At 48.5% G+C, this 19,068-nt stretch overlaps 1 protein-coding gene across 3 annotated transcripts in view; it reads left to right on the forward strand.

Annotated features, from left to right (window-relative positions):
- WWP2 (WW domain containing E3 ubiquitin protein ligase 2) overlaps positions 1-19,068 on the forward strand; it is a 188,404-nt gene that overhangs the window by 158,209 nt on the left and 11,127 nt on the right. For all 3 annotated transcript variants that reach the window (XM_032157790.2, XM_032157791.2, XM_058441159.1), the window contains 5 exons: positions 5,008-5,182; positions 12,821-12,875; positions 17,114-17,195; positions 17,796-17,924; positions 18,827-18,902. In XM_032157790.2, the coding sequence (XP_032013681.1) occupies positions 5,008-5,182; positions 12,821-12,875; positions 17,114-17,195; positions 17,796-17,924; positions 18,827-18,902 (517 nt within the window). The remainder of the gene's footprint in view (positions 1-5,007; positions 5,183-12,820; positions 12,876-17,113; positions 17,196-17,795; positions 17,925-18,826; positions 18,903-19,068) is intronic.

Consider the following 19,068-nt stretch of genomic DNA (forward strand, 5'->3'; position numbering starts at 1 on the left):
GTTTGTTTGTTTTTGCTGGGGAAAGTGATAGTCTAAGAGAAAGAAACATAGATTGTGATATTTGGGAACCTTCTAGTGAAATAGCTGAGACTCTTCCTGGTCACTCTACAGTCTGCAGCCGCCATCTGAGGATACAGAACTTAGTCAGTGTTTTAGTGGCTCACTGTTAAATGCGAATGAACACAGCTGGGCACGGTGGCTCACACCTGTAATAGAACTTCCAGAGGCCAAGGCGGGAGGATCTGGAAGTAGAACTTCCAGAGGCTAAGGCGGAAGGATCACTCGAGTCCAGGAGTTCGAGACTAGCCTGGGCAACATATGGAGAACCAGTCTCTACAAAAAAAAAAAAAAAATACATATATATATATATATGTATTTTTTTTTAGAGACAGAATTTTCGCTCTCGTTATCCAGGCTGGAGTGCAGTGGTGCAATCTTGGCTCACTGCAACCTCCACCTCCCAAGTTCAAGCGATTCTCCTGCCTCAGCCTCCTAAGTAGTTGGGGTTACAGGCACATGCCACCGTGCCCAGCTAATTTTTGTAATTTTTTTTTTTTTTAAATAGAGATGGGGTTTCACCATGTTGGCCAGGCTGGTTTCGAACTCCTGACATCAGGTGAGCCACCCGCCTCGGCCTCCCAAAGTGCTGGGATTACAGGCGTGAGCCACCACGCTCGGCCAAAAAAAATTTTTTTTTTAATTAGCTGAATGTGGTGGTGTGTGCCTGTGTTCCCAGCTACTCGGGAGGCTGAGGTGGGAGAATCACTTGGGCCTGGAAGGTTGAGGCTGCAGTGAGCCGTGATTGTGCCACTGCACTCCAGCCTGGGTGACAGAGCAAGACCGTGTCTCAAAAAATGATAATAATAAATAAAAGTAAATGTGAACAAACAGCCAAAGATTAGCAGACAGAAAAAAGAGACTTGGTAAAAACAATATAGGAAGGTGAAAAACAACTTTGGAAAGGAAAACCAAATTATAATTGATATCCTCAAAGATTTGGGAGAAAATAATGGCATCTGTGCAACAAGAACAGGAGGCCATGAAATGGACCAGGCAGAAAACAAGAGCTTTTAGAAATTAATATATATGACAACAGAAATGAAAGATTCAGTAGAATGGTTGAAAGATAAATTTGGGCCGTGCACGGTGGCTCACACCTGTAATCCCAGCACTTTGGGAGGGCAAGGCAGGTGGATCACCTGAGGTCAGAAGTTCGAGACCAGCCTGGCCAACATGGTGAAACCCCGTCTCTACTAAAAATATAAAAAATTAGCCAGGCATGGTGGCGCATGCCTGTAATCCCAGCTACTCGCGAGGCTGAGGCAGGAGAATCACTTGAACCTGGGAGGTGGAGGTTGCAGTGAGCCGAGATCACACCATTGCACTCCAGCCTAGGTGACAGAGCGAGACTCTGTCTCAAAAAAAAAAAAAAAAAAAAGAAAGTGATAAATTTGGAGATAAGAAGATGAGAAGATGTGACCAAGACATTCAATATCTGAAGAATAGTTCTTTAGCAAGAACTTGCAGAATAGCAGGAAAGAACAGAGAAACAGGCAATAGGAAATCATTAGAAACGAAAATTGCCAGAACACCACGTGCCTAGCCCAGAGGATAAAAAAAGACTCACCCCAAGGCTCATCTGATTGAATTTCCGAGTGCCAAGAGACAACCTCAGAAACTTCCAGAGGGAAAAAACAGACTACCTAGAAAGGGTCAGGAACCAAGAGTGCCATCCTTCTTCTCAACAGCTGTAGAGCAGGACCTTCGCAATTCTGATGGAAAATGATTTCCTGCCGGGCACAGTGGCTCAAAAGTCTAATCCCAGCACTTTGGGAGGCCAAGGCAGGAGGATTGTTTGAATCCAGGAGTTCAAGACCAGCCTGGGCAACATAGTGAGACACTGTCTCTTAGAAAAACAAAAAAATTGGCCCAGCGTGGTGGTGTGTGCCTGTAGTGCTAGCTACTTGGGAGGCTGAGGTGGGAGGATCACTTGAGCCGGGAGGTCGAGGCTGCAGTGAGCCATGATCATGCCAGTGCACTCCAGCCTGGGCAACAGAGCAAGACCCTGTCTCAAACAAACAAAAAAGAAAATGATTTCCTGTCTAGAAATCAACTTTGAATTATTTTAACATTTGAATGTGAGAGTAGAAGTAAAGGCATCTTCAGACATTCTGGGCTTCAACAAATTTACCTTGATACATCCTGTCTCGGAAGCTACTCCATGATTTATCCCACCAAATCCCACCAAGAAGCCAAGAAAGAAGAATGAATGGGATGCCAGACACAGGGAACTTAACCCCGAGGCCGTGGAATCTCCCAGGAGGAGGAGAAGGGAAGGCAAGTCAGGTCAAGGACACAGAGCAGGTGTGAGGTGGACACACAACTGTCCACGTCAGATGAGGGAGAGATGTGGTTGAGAGAGGAAGGCCACTGCCAGGCCATTTGTCCCGTCTGAGAATCTGGGGATGCATCAGTGATAGGTTCTTGAAAACCACACAGAAGGCAACAAGGAAGTTCTTACCTCCAGAAAAAAGAAAAAAAGTTGTTACAAGTAAGGAAATGTACTTACAGTATTCTACATCGTCATAATCCAAACTCTGAATATTAATTTAGTGGTGATTTTCCATATTGAGAGGACGAGGGGAGGAGATAGTTGAGGGATGGAATACAACACCTACATCCTCATCCCTCATCTTTGGTAGTGGAAAGTCCATAAGCGATAGCAAATATGGCAAAAATCAAGAAATAATGAGCCAGGCTCGGTGGTGCACACCTGAGACTACTCAGCTACTCAGGAGGCTGAGGCTGGAGGATAGCTTGAGCCCAGCAGTTCAAATCCAGTTTGGGCAACATAGTGAGACCCTGTCTCTGTATTAAAGAAAAGACAAAAAGCAGTGAAACAGACATGTTATTCAGAGACACAGATGTACACATACACTAGTAGAAGCAATTGAAGGTTGAAAGTGGTTGCCTTCGGGGAACAGGAGTCCGCAATGGGGCAAGAGACCATCGTTTTTCATTGTATTCCCTGCAGTCCTGTTTATGTTTCAAAACTATATACATATGACTTTGGGCCGGGTGCAGGGGCTCACACCTGTAATCCTAGCACTTTGGGAGGCTGAGGTGAGAGGATTGCTTGAGCCCAGGAGTTTGAGACTAGCCTGAGTAACACGGGGAGGCTTCCATGTCTACAAAATTTTTTTTAAAAAAATTAGTTGAATGTGATGGTGCATTCCTGTGGTCCCAGCTATTCAGGAGGCTAAGGTGGGAGGATCACTTGAGCCTGGGAGGTGGGGCTACAGTGAGCCATGATCCTGCTACTCTACTCCAGTCTGGACTAACAGAGGGAGACCCTGTCAAAAATATATATATATATATATTTGGTAACAAAAATAAATAAAAATTACTAGTTTAGACAAATTATGAGAAAGCTAGGAAGGTTCCAGATTTTTGTGAGCCTTGTGTACTTACTACAGGGTTTTGACTCAAGGGTAGTGGGGAGTCAATTGAAGTGTTGTTGTTGTTGTTTGAGACAGGATCTCACTCTGTTGCCCAGGCTGGAGTGTAGCAGCATAATCATAGTTCACTGCAGCCTTGACCTCCCAGGCACAAGCAGTCCTCCCACTTCAGCCGCCCAAGTAGCTGGCACCAAGGGTGCACACTCCACCACCCCCAGCTAATTTTTAAAAAATATTTTTGTAGATGGGGGTCTCCCTCTGTTGCTTAGGCTGGTCAATTGAAGTTTTTGAGCAGGAGTGTGGCCGAAGGGCTCAGTCTAGTGGGTTACTCTGATGGCTGTTTGTAGGCTGGATGGAGTGGGGAGGTTAATTCTGGGGTAGGAGCAGTAGTCCAGGGGTGAGGGGATACAGATCTGGACATAGGAATGGAAAATGGAAAGTCAGGGGCAGGGAGACAGTGAAAAAGCAACAGTCAGGCTGAATGATTGACTGATAGCAGCGGGAATGATGTTGGCCTGGTTTCTTCCCTGGGAGGAGAACTGACATGAGGAAACTGAGGAAAGGCCTGGGTGTGGGGAGAAAGCTGTGGCTTTCAGTTGAATGAAGGGTGACATGAAGGTGAGGCACTCTAGCGGGCAGAATCCAGACAAAATCTGGGAACTGACTGTGGGTCCCAGGAACCACTTGAGGGGAAACCATTTTTAGGGAGGCCTTGAGTTTAAAAAAAAATCATTGAGGCCGGGTGCAGTGGCTCACGCCTGTAATCTCAGCACTTTGGGAGGCCGAGGTGGGAGGATCGTTTGAGTCCAGGAGTTCGAGACCAGTCTGGGCAACATGGCGAAACTCCATTTCTACTAAAAATATAAACAGTGAGACTCTGTCTCAAAACAAAACCAAAGACCATGCAACATGTTTTCATTGGCACCTTATATCAGGAGAGTTTCAGCTGCAAGTAACCAAACTTATCAACATTAATAAGGAAGGGAATGTATTGGCTCATGTAACTGAAAATTCTAGATATGAATCCTGATTCCAAGCGAAGCTTGGGCTACTCAACAATATCACCAAGGAATTGGCTTTTCTCCCATTTTTCTGCTCTGCCATCCACTGGGTCAACTTCCTATTGTCTTCGGGTCCAGAATAATAGCCAGTGGCCCCCAGGACCGCATGCTTCCTCAGTCATATTCAGAAAGGATGAGCGACTATTATTTTTCCTAGATTTGCTAGCAGAAGTCCTGAGATTGGCTGTGGCTGGCTCAGCATACATCACATGTGCACTTCTGGTCCAGGCAACCATGCAACTCTGAGGTTGGGAACAGGGTCAGCTTCCCCAGAACCACGTGGATCCCCAAATTAGAAATTGAGAGCTGATGGCAAGGAGGGATTGGGTGCTGCAGAGACAACCACAGATGTCTGCTATAATCAGCTAAGCCCCAGTAGCCTCTGTGATGGGGCCTGCCTGGCTGTACAAGGCATCCTGAGACTTTTCTAGAATTGGGGGATGAGAGTGGGGTGGTCATTATATTCATTCTGAGGTTCCTATTTCCAGCTGGGAAAAACGCACAGATCCCCGAGGCAGGTTTTACTATGTGGATCACAATACTCGGACCACCACCTGGCAGCGTCCGACCGCGGAGTATGTGCGCAACTACGAGCAGTGGCAGTCGCAGCGGAATCAGCTCCAGGGGGCCATGCAGCACTTCAGCCAAAGATTCCTCTACCAGGTGAGAGGGCAGGCGCTTGGCCCGAGGTGGGGGCGCCTCCCTGCGCTTGTGAATGTGCAGCCTCACGTGTTCTCTGTTGACCTGCTTAGTGAGCAGGGAAAACAGCGTCTGGCAACCTCAGTGCTCTGCCCCTGGAGATTTTACTCATCACAGTGAAATTCCTCAAATTCCAGCGTTCCTCACTCAGCAGCTCCATGTCTAGCCTCTGTGTTTAAGGAATGAACATGTCTAAAACTGAATTCCCCATCTTTCTTCTAAGATCGGCTTTCATTTCTGCCCCCTTCCTTCAAGTCCATTTTCCCTGACTTGCTCCCTGAAGGTCAGCTTTGACTTCTCCCATCCCTCAGCTTTCCAGATAAAAGCAATCACCAGGCAACATAGTGAGACCCCGTCTCTAAAAAAAAAAAAAAAAAAAAAAAAAAACTGCTACTGTTTTTTGTTAGATCTTTATTATCTGACAGATTCTCAGGGATGAAGGATCCTTGGGCTCATCTAGATCAGGGATTGGCAAATAATAGTCCATGGGCCGAGTTGGCCTGCCATTTCATTTTGTTAATAAAGTTTCACTGAAACATAAGAACACCCAGCAGTTTACATATTAATGGTGGCGGCTTTCATGGCACAATGGTAGAGTTAAGTATCACAATAAAGACTGTACAGCTCAGAAATCCTAAAGTAGCCTAAGCCTACTGTCTGACCCTTTGCAGAAAAAGTTTGTTATCTTTGGTCTAGCTGAGCCTCCTTCTTTCTGCTGCTTGATCATCTTCTGCCCTTTCCCATCTGAATTGCTAGAGCAGCCTCTAAATTGTTCTCTCCATTGGCCTCCTCTCTATTCCAATCCATCTGGCCTATTCCCCTCAGAGCAGTCTTCAAATGTTACTGTCATTGCATCCATTTACTGGCTCAAAACCTTTTGTGGTCATTACCTAAAGAGTAACATTTAAATTTTCTTTTTTCTTTTCCTTTCTTTTTTTTTTTTTTTTTTTTGAGGTGGAGTCTTGCTCTGTTGCCCACGCTGGAGTGCAGTGGCACGGTCTCGGCTCACTGCAACCTGTGTCTCCTAGGTTCAAGCAATTCTCCTGCCCCAGCCTCCCAAGTAGCTGGGATTACAAGTACCTGCCACCACACCCGGCTAATTTTTGTATTTTTAGTAGAGATGGGATTTTACCATGTTGGCCAGGGTGGTCTTGAACTCCTGACCTCAAGTGACCTGCCCTCCTTGGCCTCCCAAAGTGCTGGGATTACAAGCATGAGCCACCATCCCCGACTACATTTAAATTTTCTTTTCTTTTCTTTTCTTATTTCTTTTTCTTAAGATGGAGTTTTGCTCTTGTTGCCCAAGCTGGAGTGCAATGGCATGATCTCGGCTCCATCCCTGACCACATTTAAATTTTCTTTTCTTTTCTTTTCTTTTTTCTTTTTTTTAAGATGGAGTTTCGCTCTTGTTGCCCAAACTGGAGTGCAATGGCATGATCTCAGCTCACTGCAACCTCCGCCTCCTGGGTTCAAGCAATTCTCCTGCCTCAGCCTCCCAAGTAGCAGGGATTACAGGCACGCGCCACCATGCCTGGCTAATTTTTTGTATTGTTAGTAGAGATGGGGTTTCACAATGTTGGTCAGGCTGGTCTCGAACTCCTGACCTCAGGTAGTCCACCCACCTTGGCCTCCCAAAGTGCTGGGATTACAGGTGTGAACCACCATGTCTGGCCCACATTTCAATTTTCTAGTCCAGAATTCTGGGTGCTCTGGTTTCAAACTAACTGCCTAAACAGTCTCCCATACCGTGTCCCTTTGGGAATCCTCCCGGTTCCACCTGCTGGAGTCTCCATCCCATTGGAGGGTCCACAATGACCTGGAGCTGGGGAAGCGCAACTGCACAGCCTCTTTGGTAGGGAGACATGGGACTCCCAAGTTGGCTGATTGTATTTTCTCAGAGCACTTTAGATGTGAAGGTTGGGATCTACAGCAGAACTAACACAGGATATGATGGTGCATTGCAGGCTGGAAATGTTTTGAGCTGGGCCCCTGACTTTTTTTTTTTTTTTGAGACAAGGTCTCATTCTGTGTCACCCAGGCTGGAGTGCAGTGGCACGATCATGGCTTATTGCAGCCTTGACCTCCTGGGCTGAAGTGATCCTCCCACCTCAGCCCCCTCAAGTAGCTGGGACTACAGGCATGCACAACCACACCTGGCTAATTTTTTGTATTTTTAGTAGAGATGGGGTTTTGCCATGTTGCCCAGGCTGCTCTTGAACTCCTGGGCTCAAGCGATCCACCTGCCTTGGCCTCCCAAAGTGCTGGGATTACAAGTGTGAGTCACCGCACCCAGCCGTTGGACCCCCGACTTTTAATCATCAGCCATAAGTCACTGTAGCATCTCCCTTGGTTAGTTCTGTCTGTGGGGATGGATTGCCCGTCGTACAGGGAGGAAACCGTGGAGGACCTCAGTTTCCTTAGCAGAGGTGGTCAGAAAGTGTGGTGTTTGTCTTAGTAAGTTGCTCCAGGGTCGACGGTCATGCCCGTCTCTAGCCAGGGCCCCGCTGCTGTCTAGCCCAGTGCAGCTCTGCACACTTTCTCGGGCCAGGCTTCCCACCCATGCCCGCCACACATGCCTGACATCCAATTCTGGCATGTTTCAGAATTGGGTGGAATCTGGTCTTTCACATTTCAGAGATTGCTCCTTTTGAGCTGGGCCCCAAAGATTTTGCCTGCCATTTTCTTGGGTGGTTGTGGCTGCAAAACTGGGAAGGTCTGGGGCGTCTTTCTTCTTTGACCTATCTGTCCTTTGACTTAGAGACAAGGACATATTTTAGGAGTTTCACATGGTTTTTGTCTACCTGATTATCCAACTTTTCTCATTTAAAAAAAAAATGGAACCGTGTGTTGTGGTGCACACCTGTAATTCCAGCAACTCGGAAGACTGGCGGGTGGCAGGATTGCTTGAGCCCAGGAGTTTGAGGCTGCAGTGACCTATGATCGTGCCACTGCACTCCAGTCTGGATGACAGTCAGATCCTGTCTCAATAAATAAATAAATAAAATAAAATGCATTAAAGCAATTTTTTTTCCCTTAAAAGCCCCACTAGTTAGGTTCTGTGGGTTGACCAAGATGTTGGTGTGTGAAAGGGAAGATTCCCAGATTCTGGAGCTCGCATCTGCCTGAGCTTTTTAGAGTCTTCCTTCCTTTTTCCTGCCTTTCTTAGCAACATTATTCTGGGTTTATAGAGGTAGAACTTTGACTTGGAGGGTTCCCTAGAAGTAAAAATTAAACACTAAAAAATTGGTTTTTTCTGAGTACTCTAAAATGGTTTTCTCAGCCTCGCTGGGGATGTGGGAGGGTTCTGCATGGAGGTGATGGTTACCTTTTCTCCATGAAACAAGACTCATATTGAAAAATGTGGCAGGAATCTTTCTTTGGTCTGCTTTCAATGTCTCTCTGTTGATTTTCCTCCCCCTCTGGCATTGGTTTTCTCCTCTTGTTTGCTATGGTGCCATGTCCTGGTTACAAGTAAGAAGGGTTGCTTTCATATAGTTATTTTGGGGTTTGGCTTAGGCCCAGAGTTTGACTCGGAAGACTTAAGACCCAATACTAGGCTAGCTAGTGGCCTCCCCTCCTCCTCTTGCTGGGCTTCAACTGAGACCTTGTTCTTCTTTGCTGCACTGCAGAAAATATGAAATACAGTTCAAAATGGAAATCAAGGGAATCCCAGATTGCAGTCTCCTGTAATTCTTTCCTCTGTCTGCCTCAACACACACCTTTTCCAGTTCCTTTAAATTCTGGTTCTTAGTTTTTCTGCCATGTTTCCCTTTCCCAACTCCCCAATGTGCTAATGTTGCCTATGATCATCGTGTATCTTTTCGTTTGCTTGTTTCACCCTTGCAGTTTCTTTTTGCCCTCTTGTGTCGTGTTCCTGCTGGGACCCACTGAAGATGCCCGGCACAACCTTGCACATTGTGCTGTTGTGATGGGACTATCACACTGCCGGTAATTTCCTGGGCATCTCTGTCTGCAGTATTGAAACAGATTATTTTGACTGGGCGCGGTGGCTCACGCCTGTAATCCCAGCACTTTGGAGGCTGAGGCAGGTGGATCACTTGAGGTCTGGAGTTCGAGACCATCCTGGCCAACATGGTGAAACCCCGTCTCTACTAAAATTAGCTGGGCGTGGTGGCGGGCACCTGTAGTCCCAGCTACTTGGGAGGCTGAGGCAGGAGAATCGCTTGAACCCGGGAGGCAGAGGTTGGTTGTGGTGAGCTGAGATCATGCCACTGCACTCCAGCCAGAGCGACAGAGTGAGACTCCATCTCAAAAAAAAAAAAGGTAAAAGAAACAGATTATTTTGTGGCTCTTAGGGTGTGGGCTCCAAATTGCATTATCGAGAAACAGACAACTTGTTTCTTACTCTGCAGTGAGCCCCTTGCATTGAATTCTCAAGCACCTGGATTTTGTTCTGCATCCGTCTGGTGCATCCTTAAAAAAAAAAAAAAAAAAAAAATGCCTGCCTTCCACGCTGCAACCTTTATGCCCTTCCCAGACCTTTCTTACCCTCAGCTGTATTTGCTAGACATTCTTTATTTCTGAGTTTGTATCTTAAAATATTACTGGAACTTTGTGCTTAGTTCCCAAGGGACTTGAACTCTCATGAGCTCTCTGGCTCATGGCCTGCACCCCAGATCTACCAACCCAAGGACCATTACCCGGGAGGAGGATTCCACAGTGTTCTTTTCTGTTCCTAGTGATAGAGAACATCCAGGATCTCCCTTCTGGCTGCAGAGTCCTGCTTTCCCCCATCTACATCCTTTTCTGCTCCACGTAACACCTTGACATCTCTCATTTTAGGGGAATGTGGTAGAAGAGGAGGGGCAGCCGGTTGGCTCATTGGAGATGTGGGGTTTTTGGCTTTTGGTTTTCTGGCCATGATGCATAGTTTTTATTTTTCATTTCTTCCTGTTCCTGCCTTCTGGCTTTCTTTATTTTTCAAGTTGTACTGTGTACCTTAGGGAAGAAGTATCCAAAATCGTCAAGTGCTTCTATTTAACAATAAAAAGTAAAATTGTTGTGAGGATCAGCTCCCATTGATTCTGATTTTATTAGGTTGGTGCAAAAGTAATTGTGGTTTTTGCCACGACTCTTTTTTTTTGAGACGGAGTCTCACTCTGTCGCCCAGGTTAGAGTGCAGTGGCACAATCTCAGCTCACTGCAGTCTCTGCCTCCTGGGTTCAAGCGATTATCCTGCCTCAGCCTCCTGAGTAGCTGTGATTATAGGTGCCCGCCATTACACCTGGCTAATTTTTGTATTTTCAGTAGAGACAGGGTTTCCCCATGTTGGCCAGGCTGGTCTCGAACTCCTGACCTCAAGTGATCCATCCGACTCAGACTCCCAAAGTGCTGGGATCACCGGCCTGAGCCACGGCACTCGGCCGCCATGACTCCACAATTACTTTTTCACCAACCTAATACACGTTGTTTGTGTTTATCAGTCTCTGGTGTCTCTCCCTTTCCTATCTGCCTCCTTTTCTCCTCGCTTCTTATAGGTGTGTGTGTTGGGGGGTTGGGGGGGCAGGGGCATTCTGATAGAATAACAATCAGAGGATACCAAGGAAATTTTTTAAAAAACACCTTAACGAAAGAGAGCCAACATTGCACGAGGGCTGAGATTTTTTTTAAAAGGCAAGGATTCAGAAAGGGGCTGATCAGTATTTTCTGATCCTAGTTCAGTACTAGTCAGGGAGACTGTCAGTAAAGACCTTTTTGGTCTGTTGATTTGTAGAATTAAGCAAAAGATGACCATGCCCCCGTGGAAGCTGAGTTGGTACCAGCTGGTAGCCGATTTCCCATGAGAGCCCTTTACAGCTGATCTACTGACTCCAAAACAAGACCTGAAGCAGCAAACACTTTAACACCAAATGCGTCTTCTTTCAATGTCTTAAAATAACCTTTTCTATAGTCCTTCCCTTTTGCAAGGTCATTGCTGTAGCTCAGCACTTACCAAGTACCTCTGGCTCCATGAGGTAGAATACGTGTTTTCGCATCTGTTCCTTTGCCTCTGTTGCCGAATGTTTTTGATGTGTTAACTACAAAACAGTTGGAGGAACTTGGATTTTATGAGATGCTGTACCCTATCTCCCCTAACCCCCCAACACACAGACACATGCCCACATGACTTGGAATTCGGGAGATTTTTTTCAGTAGTGATTCAACGTGATTTGCGATGGAGAATTTTAGGCACAGCTCGAGATCAATGATAAGGGGCCCTAAATCAAGGTGAGCTTCCCCCACCTCCATGCACTTGCATTCTGTGTGGGCAGGAGGCCCTGCCCTGAAAGGGGGCTCCGTCCTATCAAGGAGCCTATGGTTTCAAGACTTAAACGTCTTTGTTGGAACTTGCTTGCTTGGAAGAGGGGCCTGTGTTGCCACCTTGGAAAGAAAGTTTCTCTGTCCTTTCAGCTAGGGGTGGAGGGAGGGCTGTGGAAGGGGGCTTGCTGGCAGTTGAGTTCCACCAATGTTTTCTCAAGCCGAGACTGAGCCCCATTCATCCTCCTGCCCGTGTGTGGCTCTGGCACCCCCAGACGGGGCCAGCCCAGCAGCCTGAAGTCCACATTTAGAACTTGATCCCCTCTTACAACGATTAAATTTTAGTAAGTAAAATAAAAATGCTTCAGAAAGAAAAAAAAGAAAGGAAGAAAGAGCGGAACAATACTTGTTTTATTTAACGACCAGAACTTTTTGACAGCACCCCCCTTCCCCGCAGGATATGAGAATGCCTGGTCCACTGCAGTCCATCCCCAGGGACCTCGAAGCAGAATTTGGCTGGAGGGGGTGTGGGGGGGATTCTAATGTAAACAGTGACCCTGAAGTCCTGGAGCCGGTTCCCCCTTCTTTCCCCTGTCTCCCCTTCTGTCTTGCTGCCCTGCCCCCAGCCCCAACCCCCCCAGACAAACACAGAACACTGAGCAACTTCAGGTTCAGGCAGGGGAGGAATAAAGGTGCTTTGTGAAGGGGAAGGAAAACATTCCTGGGGGAGGTGAGGGCTTGGGGCATGAATGTGCCCTCAGTCTGGGTGGACGCTGCACACCCAGATGGGAGGTTGGGGGGGATGCCGAGGTGGAGGGAGGAGGGCCGGGCCCCAGCCAGGAAGCTCTGGGCGTGGGCAGGGCTTGTGGGAATGATTTCATTGGAAAGGCCTGCGATATTTTTTCCCCTCCTGCGTGTGGTTCTTGGAGAAAGTTGGAGGTGGTGGTGATTTCAGTTGCCTTGGCCGCCTCGAGCCAGAGCCGAGCGGAGGCACTGGGCCGAGCCTGCTTCCCGGGCCTTCCTACCCCACCAGGGCTGCTCCCTGCCTCCGCCACCCTGGCACACCTTCACCCGCGTACCTCCTCCTCCCTGTCGCTCTACCTTTTCCAAAACTCACTTGGGCCCTCCATGCGCAGGGTTCTTTTTTGGTTTTTCTGTAAAAATCAAAACAAAAAACAGAGACTTTTGAGAGGAGCAGATGCCACCCAAAGTCCTACTGCATTCCCTGCAAAGCGCTCAAATGTGGAAGCGAGTCATTGGCATTTTTATTTTTTATCGATTGATTTATTTTTTCACCAGTGGCTTTTTGTAACCTCTGTGTTCTGCTGTGTTTCTTGTGTTTAGTCTTCGAGTGCTTCGACTGACCACGATCCCCTGGGCCCCCTCCCTCCTGGCTGGGGTAAGTACTGAGTTCTCTTCCCGGTCCTTGGCCTTCCGTCAGCCACGGTGCTCTGTCCTCTCCTCCCGCGTGTCTTCCTTCCCTGTTCCTGTCCCCCTGTTTTCCATCTCTCCCCTCTCCAGCACACTCCCTAGGCGTGCCCTACCAGAGGAATTACAGGTGATGGAGCTGGGCGGCTGGGAAAGTAACCAAGCTCCACCGAACCACTGTAGCATCCACCCACCATTGCTAAAGGAGTGTGACCCTAAGAAAGAGGTCCCTGAGCAGCTGGGGAGTTACTGGGTTTTGGTCTTGAGTTTCAAGGTGTCTACTCAAGAGTCCATGCTACCACTAAGATATTTTGACACTGCCTAACTCCCAAATGGATTTGTTTCAGATCTGCGACCATATGTTTGGAATGATCCACCTTAACAAATCTTTCTTTGCAGCTGAGATGTTGGAGGACTTTGGTCTAATTTTGACTAATAGAAGCCACCTTTTTATTTCTGACATAGCTGTGAAAGAGACCAGAGGGAAGCAGATACGAGAGTTGAATGCCAGGTGGTGACTCTGGAAATGCATCGCTGCTAGTTATTATCGCCGTGTAGATTTCTCCTCGCCCTTGGTAGCCGCCTCTTACCTATCCCAAGTCCTTGATGTGATTTGCTAACAGTGAGTTAAGGGATGGACATCCATGACTTAGGAATGATTATAGGCTTCATGGCTATTCTAGGAAGGAGTAGCCATGCAAAAAGGATCATTAGAGATGATGAGACTTAGCGCATTTGATAGAGCTGGGGCAGAGTTTTATTTAATCTTGTGAGAGTCACTGGGAGCAGAAGAAGGCAGTTTTTGCGGGAAGCAGCATGTGTTGGGTTTAATTTATTGGTTAGGCCAGCAGAAGACGGTAAACGTTGGTTTGGTGGTGTTGACAGATGGTGTGAAACTGGGAGGTGGTGTGCTCGACAACAAAGATGGAGAGGTGCATCCTGGGAAGTTGGCAATGATAGGATGGGCATCTGATGCCTGGAAACGTGCAGCTTTGGAGCTGGATCTTCTCGGTGCAGACACTTCTGCTCTCGGGTAGTCATTTAAGTGGTTGTGTCAACCCTGTTATACCTGCAGGGTACCACTTAGTCAGTGAGCACTGCAGTCCAGTGTGTCAGAAGGGCCTTCTGGGCCTTCTGATTGGAGAGATCATTTAGTGAAGCTTCCACACATTTGTTGACTTTCAGCTCGGGGATCCCTTACCCAGATAGCTGCCCCACATGGCTCCCTGGACCAAAGAAAGGTCATTAGTATCTCAGAGATTGGCAGCAACTCCAATGTGAGAGAGTAAAACTCTGAAGACCCTGCGTCGTCAGTAGGCAGGGGAAAATGCGTCAGATTAAACAAGAATCCATACTGCTGTTTAGTAGCCAGTGGCATAGAAGCCGGGGACTTCTAGTGTGTTTCAGGCTCTGTAGAGGCAGGTGGTGTAGCCCAGTCAAGTGGGTTTTCATGCCAGTTCTGCTGAGTGATGGTCACCAGGTAAGCACAGCTGATGGAGACTTGAAAACAGCTCTCGAATGCTAAGTATGGAAATATTTGAGATAAAAATGGAGGAGCCGTGGTCAGAGTCGATGCTGTTAATGAACGATCAGAAAAAAACCCACAAAACTGTCATAGTCCAGAATTAAGAGGAAGAACATTCAGGCTAAAGGCCAGGGCTCCTTCTGAATCTCAGATCCTTGGGGATCTGTGTTGGCTGCCCCAGGGCTGTGGCTGGGGCCGTCTCCCCAGGGCTCACCGAGAATGAACAGAAAGAACAGCCAGACCAAGTGAGACTGATCGGCAGCTTGCTAACCAAGCCTGCTGGTGTCCCTCTCTGCTGCCCCAGGAGAGACCCCGCATCTTCCCCACACACTGCTGTGGGACTCAGGACACCTCAGGTTCGGATCCACATCTGCCCCCGGCAGCCCTGACCCTGGGCCTATGGCCGAATACGTCTGAGTCCATTTGCTCCTAAAATGAGGTCGAGCCAGGTGTTCCTGGGGTCTTTCCCAGCCCCCAACTGAAACTGAATGCCGCAAGGCAGCCAGCCGGCCTTGGGAGGCCTCCACACAGCAGCAGTGCCAGAAATGACGACACAGGCCTCAGGCCCGCTGGACAGATCCCCCTGGCCCTGTGGTTAGCCTTGGCTTTGGCCCTTAACGGGCAGACGTGGAGGATCTAGTTCAAAGCAGTAGCTTCGGGGCTGGGAGCAGCCCCTTCCCCTGGAAACCTCTTGGGAAGCCTTCCTTCTGTGTGTTCTGAGGTGGTGGTAGCTCTGTAACAGCTCTGGGCACCTCCTGTTCTTTCTTTCCTTTGGCTTTCTTTTATTTATTTTTTATTTTTTATTTTATTTTTTTTGAGACGGAGTCTTGCTCTGTCACCCAGGCTGGAGTGCAGTGGCCCGATCTCGGCTCACTGCAAACTCTGCCTCCCGGGTTCACGCCATTCTCCTGCCTCAGCCTCTCCTAGTAGCTGGGACTACAGGCGCCCGCCACCACGCCCGGCTAATTTTTTTTGTATTTTTAGTAGAGACGGGGTTTCACTGTGGTCTCGATCTCCTGACCTCGTGATCCGCCCGCCTCGGCCTCCCAAAGTGCTGGGATTACAAGCGTGAGCCACCGTGCCCGGCCTATTTTTTATTTTTAAAATAGAGATGAAGTCTCGCCATGTTGCCCAGGCTGGTCTCGAACTCCTGGGCTCAAGCGATCCTCCTGCCTCAGCCTGGGATTCCAGGTGTTATCCACTGTGCCCAGCCTGTCTTTATTTTTATTTTAGTTTATTTGTTTTTCCAGCTTTATTGAGGTATGATTGACAAATAATGTCTGTCTGTAAAATTTCAGTCGAGTCATAGATACCAGGTAAGGCGGAGAGTGGGAGGGAGACTGAGGCCTTGGGCTGGTGTTGGGAGCACTGCAGCTCGAGTCTTGGTAGGGAGTCAGGAGGGGGTTGTTGCACTTCCCTGTTCTGCTCCTTTTTCAGCTTTCTGGTTCCCTGTAGCTTCTGGAACTGATTATTTTTGTTTCTTTAATGTTGCCCTGTCTTGTAAAAGGAGAGCCATTAGCATCATTTGTTTTCAGGAGATTTGAAGGCTCAGGAACTTCCTGGGAAAGGTGACCTCTTTTGAGCCAAGAGCTTTACCCCCTAGTTGTTGTTGTTGTTTTTTTTTTTTTCTCCTGTCTACCTGGAGCTGCGAGGTTACCCCTTCCAATCCCTCTCAAGGTCCAGAATCACCAGTTAGGGTTGGGTCTGCCCCGGGAGCCCAGAGTCCTCCCTTGGGGACCCCAGAGCCCTTATCAGTATATCAGTAAAGGGCAAGAGAACAGAGATTGTTCAGAGCAGAGGAAAAGTATATTTGTTCCCCAGCCCCACTCCATGAACATTCCCCTGTCTCAAAGCACATACTTGATAGGCAGGCCAGGCACGGTGGCTTATTGCCTGTAATCCCAGTACTTTGGGAGGCTGAGGCAGGAGGATCACTTGAGGCCAGGAGTTCGAGACCAGCCAGGACAACATAGTGAGACCCTGTCTTTATATATAAAAATAAAGATACATGTCTAAGAGGAGGCTGGGCAGTGTAAGTGTCCTCAGCCCAGATATCATTTATTTGCTCATAAGCAAGAAAGAGGTGTGCCAGGGTATGAGAGTTTTAGAACAAGACTTAGCCTGTAAGTGGGAGAAGAGGGAGAACTTGGAGGGTACAGGGCCGCAGGGTGCAGAGCACTGATCAGAGAGGTGCGAGGGCAATGCAGCCACCCCATAAGGACCGTGCCCTGTGGGACAGAGGCGCCCAGGTCAGCTGCATGCAGTGCAGAGGGTCCCAGGACGAGGGATCAGCTGTGAGGGACTTGGGTGGGGGGCCTGGCGGGTTGGGGACTGCCTGGCTTCCGTGCTGCACACAGCTGGGAGCAATTATGCCTCTGGTTTGAGCTGTGCTGCTCCCTCCGGGAGGCCACACCACCCCCTCCCTCCGACCAACCAACCAAAGAAGTGCTTCATCTCGAGTTGGAAGTGTGTCACCCCCCACCACCACCAACAAGGAAGGACCCTCTTTGTCCCTTTCCCAGTGACAAGTGTGAGTGAGCTTGGCTTTGGCTGGTTCTTCTCTAACAGGCTGACAACAGGGAGATAAACTCAGACCCAGCACCCAGGAGGTGGGAACCTCAGGGAAAGGACACCGGCTCTCTGTGTTTGAATCTGATGGTTCTTTCTTTCTTCTCATGTGGCAGAGAAGAGACAGGACAATGGACGGGTGTATTACGTGAACCATAACACTCGCACGACCCAGTGGGAGGATCCCCGGACCCAGGGGTAAGGACTTGGGCTGAGAGGGGGGCCGGGCTGGGCTGGGTCTCTGTGCAGCTCCAGCATTGGGCAGGTGGCTTTGGACTGCATCGTCCCAGAGGGCTGATGTCAGGGACCTTTAGCCACACACAAGTGTCTTGAGACTCTCATGGTACAGATACACTGTTGGCCTGATGAGAGTTTAAAAGGGGTTTCTTAAGTAGACCTTCCTGGTGGATGGAGGGTGGCCCGGCTGGCAGGTGTTGCTGGTCTCCATACTGATTGTGCAGGCTGCTGATAATTGGATTGCAAAAAGGTTGAGGGCATCCTGGTCTCCCAACACCCCCAAGTGAAGCTGTGCTGGGGCGTGGGGTGCCTCAGGATTGCTGGTGGCCGCTCAGTCCAATGCCATCCATGCAGGGCTGGGTTTTTCGCCATGAGATAATAAATGACCTCTCTGTGCCGCAGAACTGTCCTCACGACTCGGGTCATGCTTCTTGGGTGCATGTCCTCAAGGTCCCTCATGGGCTCTGCAGAGACAAAGCCACACTTTGAGGACCCAGCCTCCAACCACCAAGGTCCAGAAGGTGGGGCCAGCCCTTCACCCTTTTCTTCCCATGTTTCCAGGATGATCCAGGAACCAGCTCTGCCCCCAGGATGGGAGATGAAATACACCAGCGAGGGGGTGCGATACTTTGTGGACCACAATACCCGCACCACCACCTTTAAGGATCCTCGCCCGGGGTTTGAGTCGGGGTAAGGACTTTGTGCAGGTAGCAGCAGCGTCAGGAGCCGAGGCCCAGGCTGTCCTTGTTCTGGCTCTGGGAGGCCCACTTTCGGTGGCCCCTGTGGGTGCGTTCTACTGCCCTTACTGCCCTCTAGTGGCAGTTTAATACGTTGATGTAATATTAAAGGGGATGGGAGGATAGCTTGAGCCCAGGAGTTTGAGACCAGCCTGGACAACATAGCAAGACCCTGTCTCCACAAGAATAAAAAAGATTAACCAGGCTGAGAAAGATGGCAAGACCCCATCTCTGCAAAAAAAAATTTTTAAATTAGCTGGATGTGGTGGTGCATGCCTGTAGTCCCAGCTACGTGGGAGGCTGAGGTGGGAGGATCCCTTGAGCTCAGGAGTTTGAGGCTTGCAGTGAGCTATGATGGCACCACTGCACTCCAACTCAGGTGACAGAGTGAGACCCTGTTTCTAAAAAATAATAATACATTTAAAATTAGCTCGGTGTGGTAGCACACTCCTATAGTCCTAGCTACTTGGAAGGCTGAGGCGGGAGGATCGCTTAAGATCAGGAATTCGAGGCTGCAGTGAGCCATGATCACACCACTGCACTGCAGCCTGGGTGACAGAGCAAGACCCCGTCTCTAGAAAATGAACAAACAAATAAATAAGATAGGATGGGGAGGAAGGGACTATCCTGTTTATTCTGAGTGGCACTAGAGTTATTTCTCTAAAAGCAAGAAGTCTGGCTTTATTTCTAGATTTTCTTTTTTATTCTTCAAGGATCTTAATGACAGTCACTTCCTCACCTTACATTACTCATCTTTAAATTAACATAGCACCAGCTTTTCTTAGGGCTGACAAAGACAAGTTGTTCATTTTCCGAGAAATCAAATGAACCCCTGAACATCTTTGCTCTTCCCAGGACGAAGCAAGGTTCCCCTGGTGCTTATGACCGCAGTTTTCGGTGGAAGTATCACCAGTTCCGTTTCCTCTGCCATGTGAGTTCTGCTACTGGGGGTCCCGTGGCAGTTGGGGTTATTGAGTTATTTCAGTGTGAGTTCCCGGCACAGCAGCAGGTATCGGGATGTTTGTGTCTTAGGTGGGGGCCAGACACTTGTCTAACCCGGAGCTGGCTGTCTCTAGGAAGTGAGTTTTCATTCCTAG

The sequence above is a fragment of the Hylobates moloch genome, unplaced genomic scaffold (assembly GCF_009828535.3).
Source record: "Hylobates moloch isolate HMO894 unplaced genomic scaffold, HMol_V3 SCAFFOLD_6, whole genome shotgun sequence".
NCBI classification, from domain to species: domain Eukaryota; kingdom Metazoa; phylum Chordata; class Mammalia; order Primates; family Hylobatidae; genus Hylobates; species Hylobates moloch.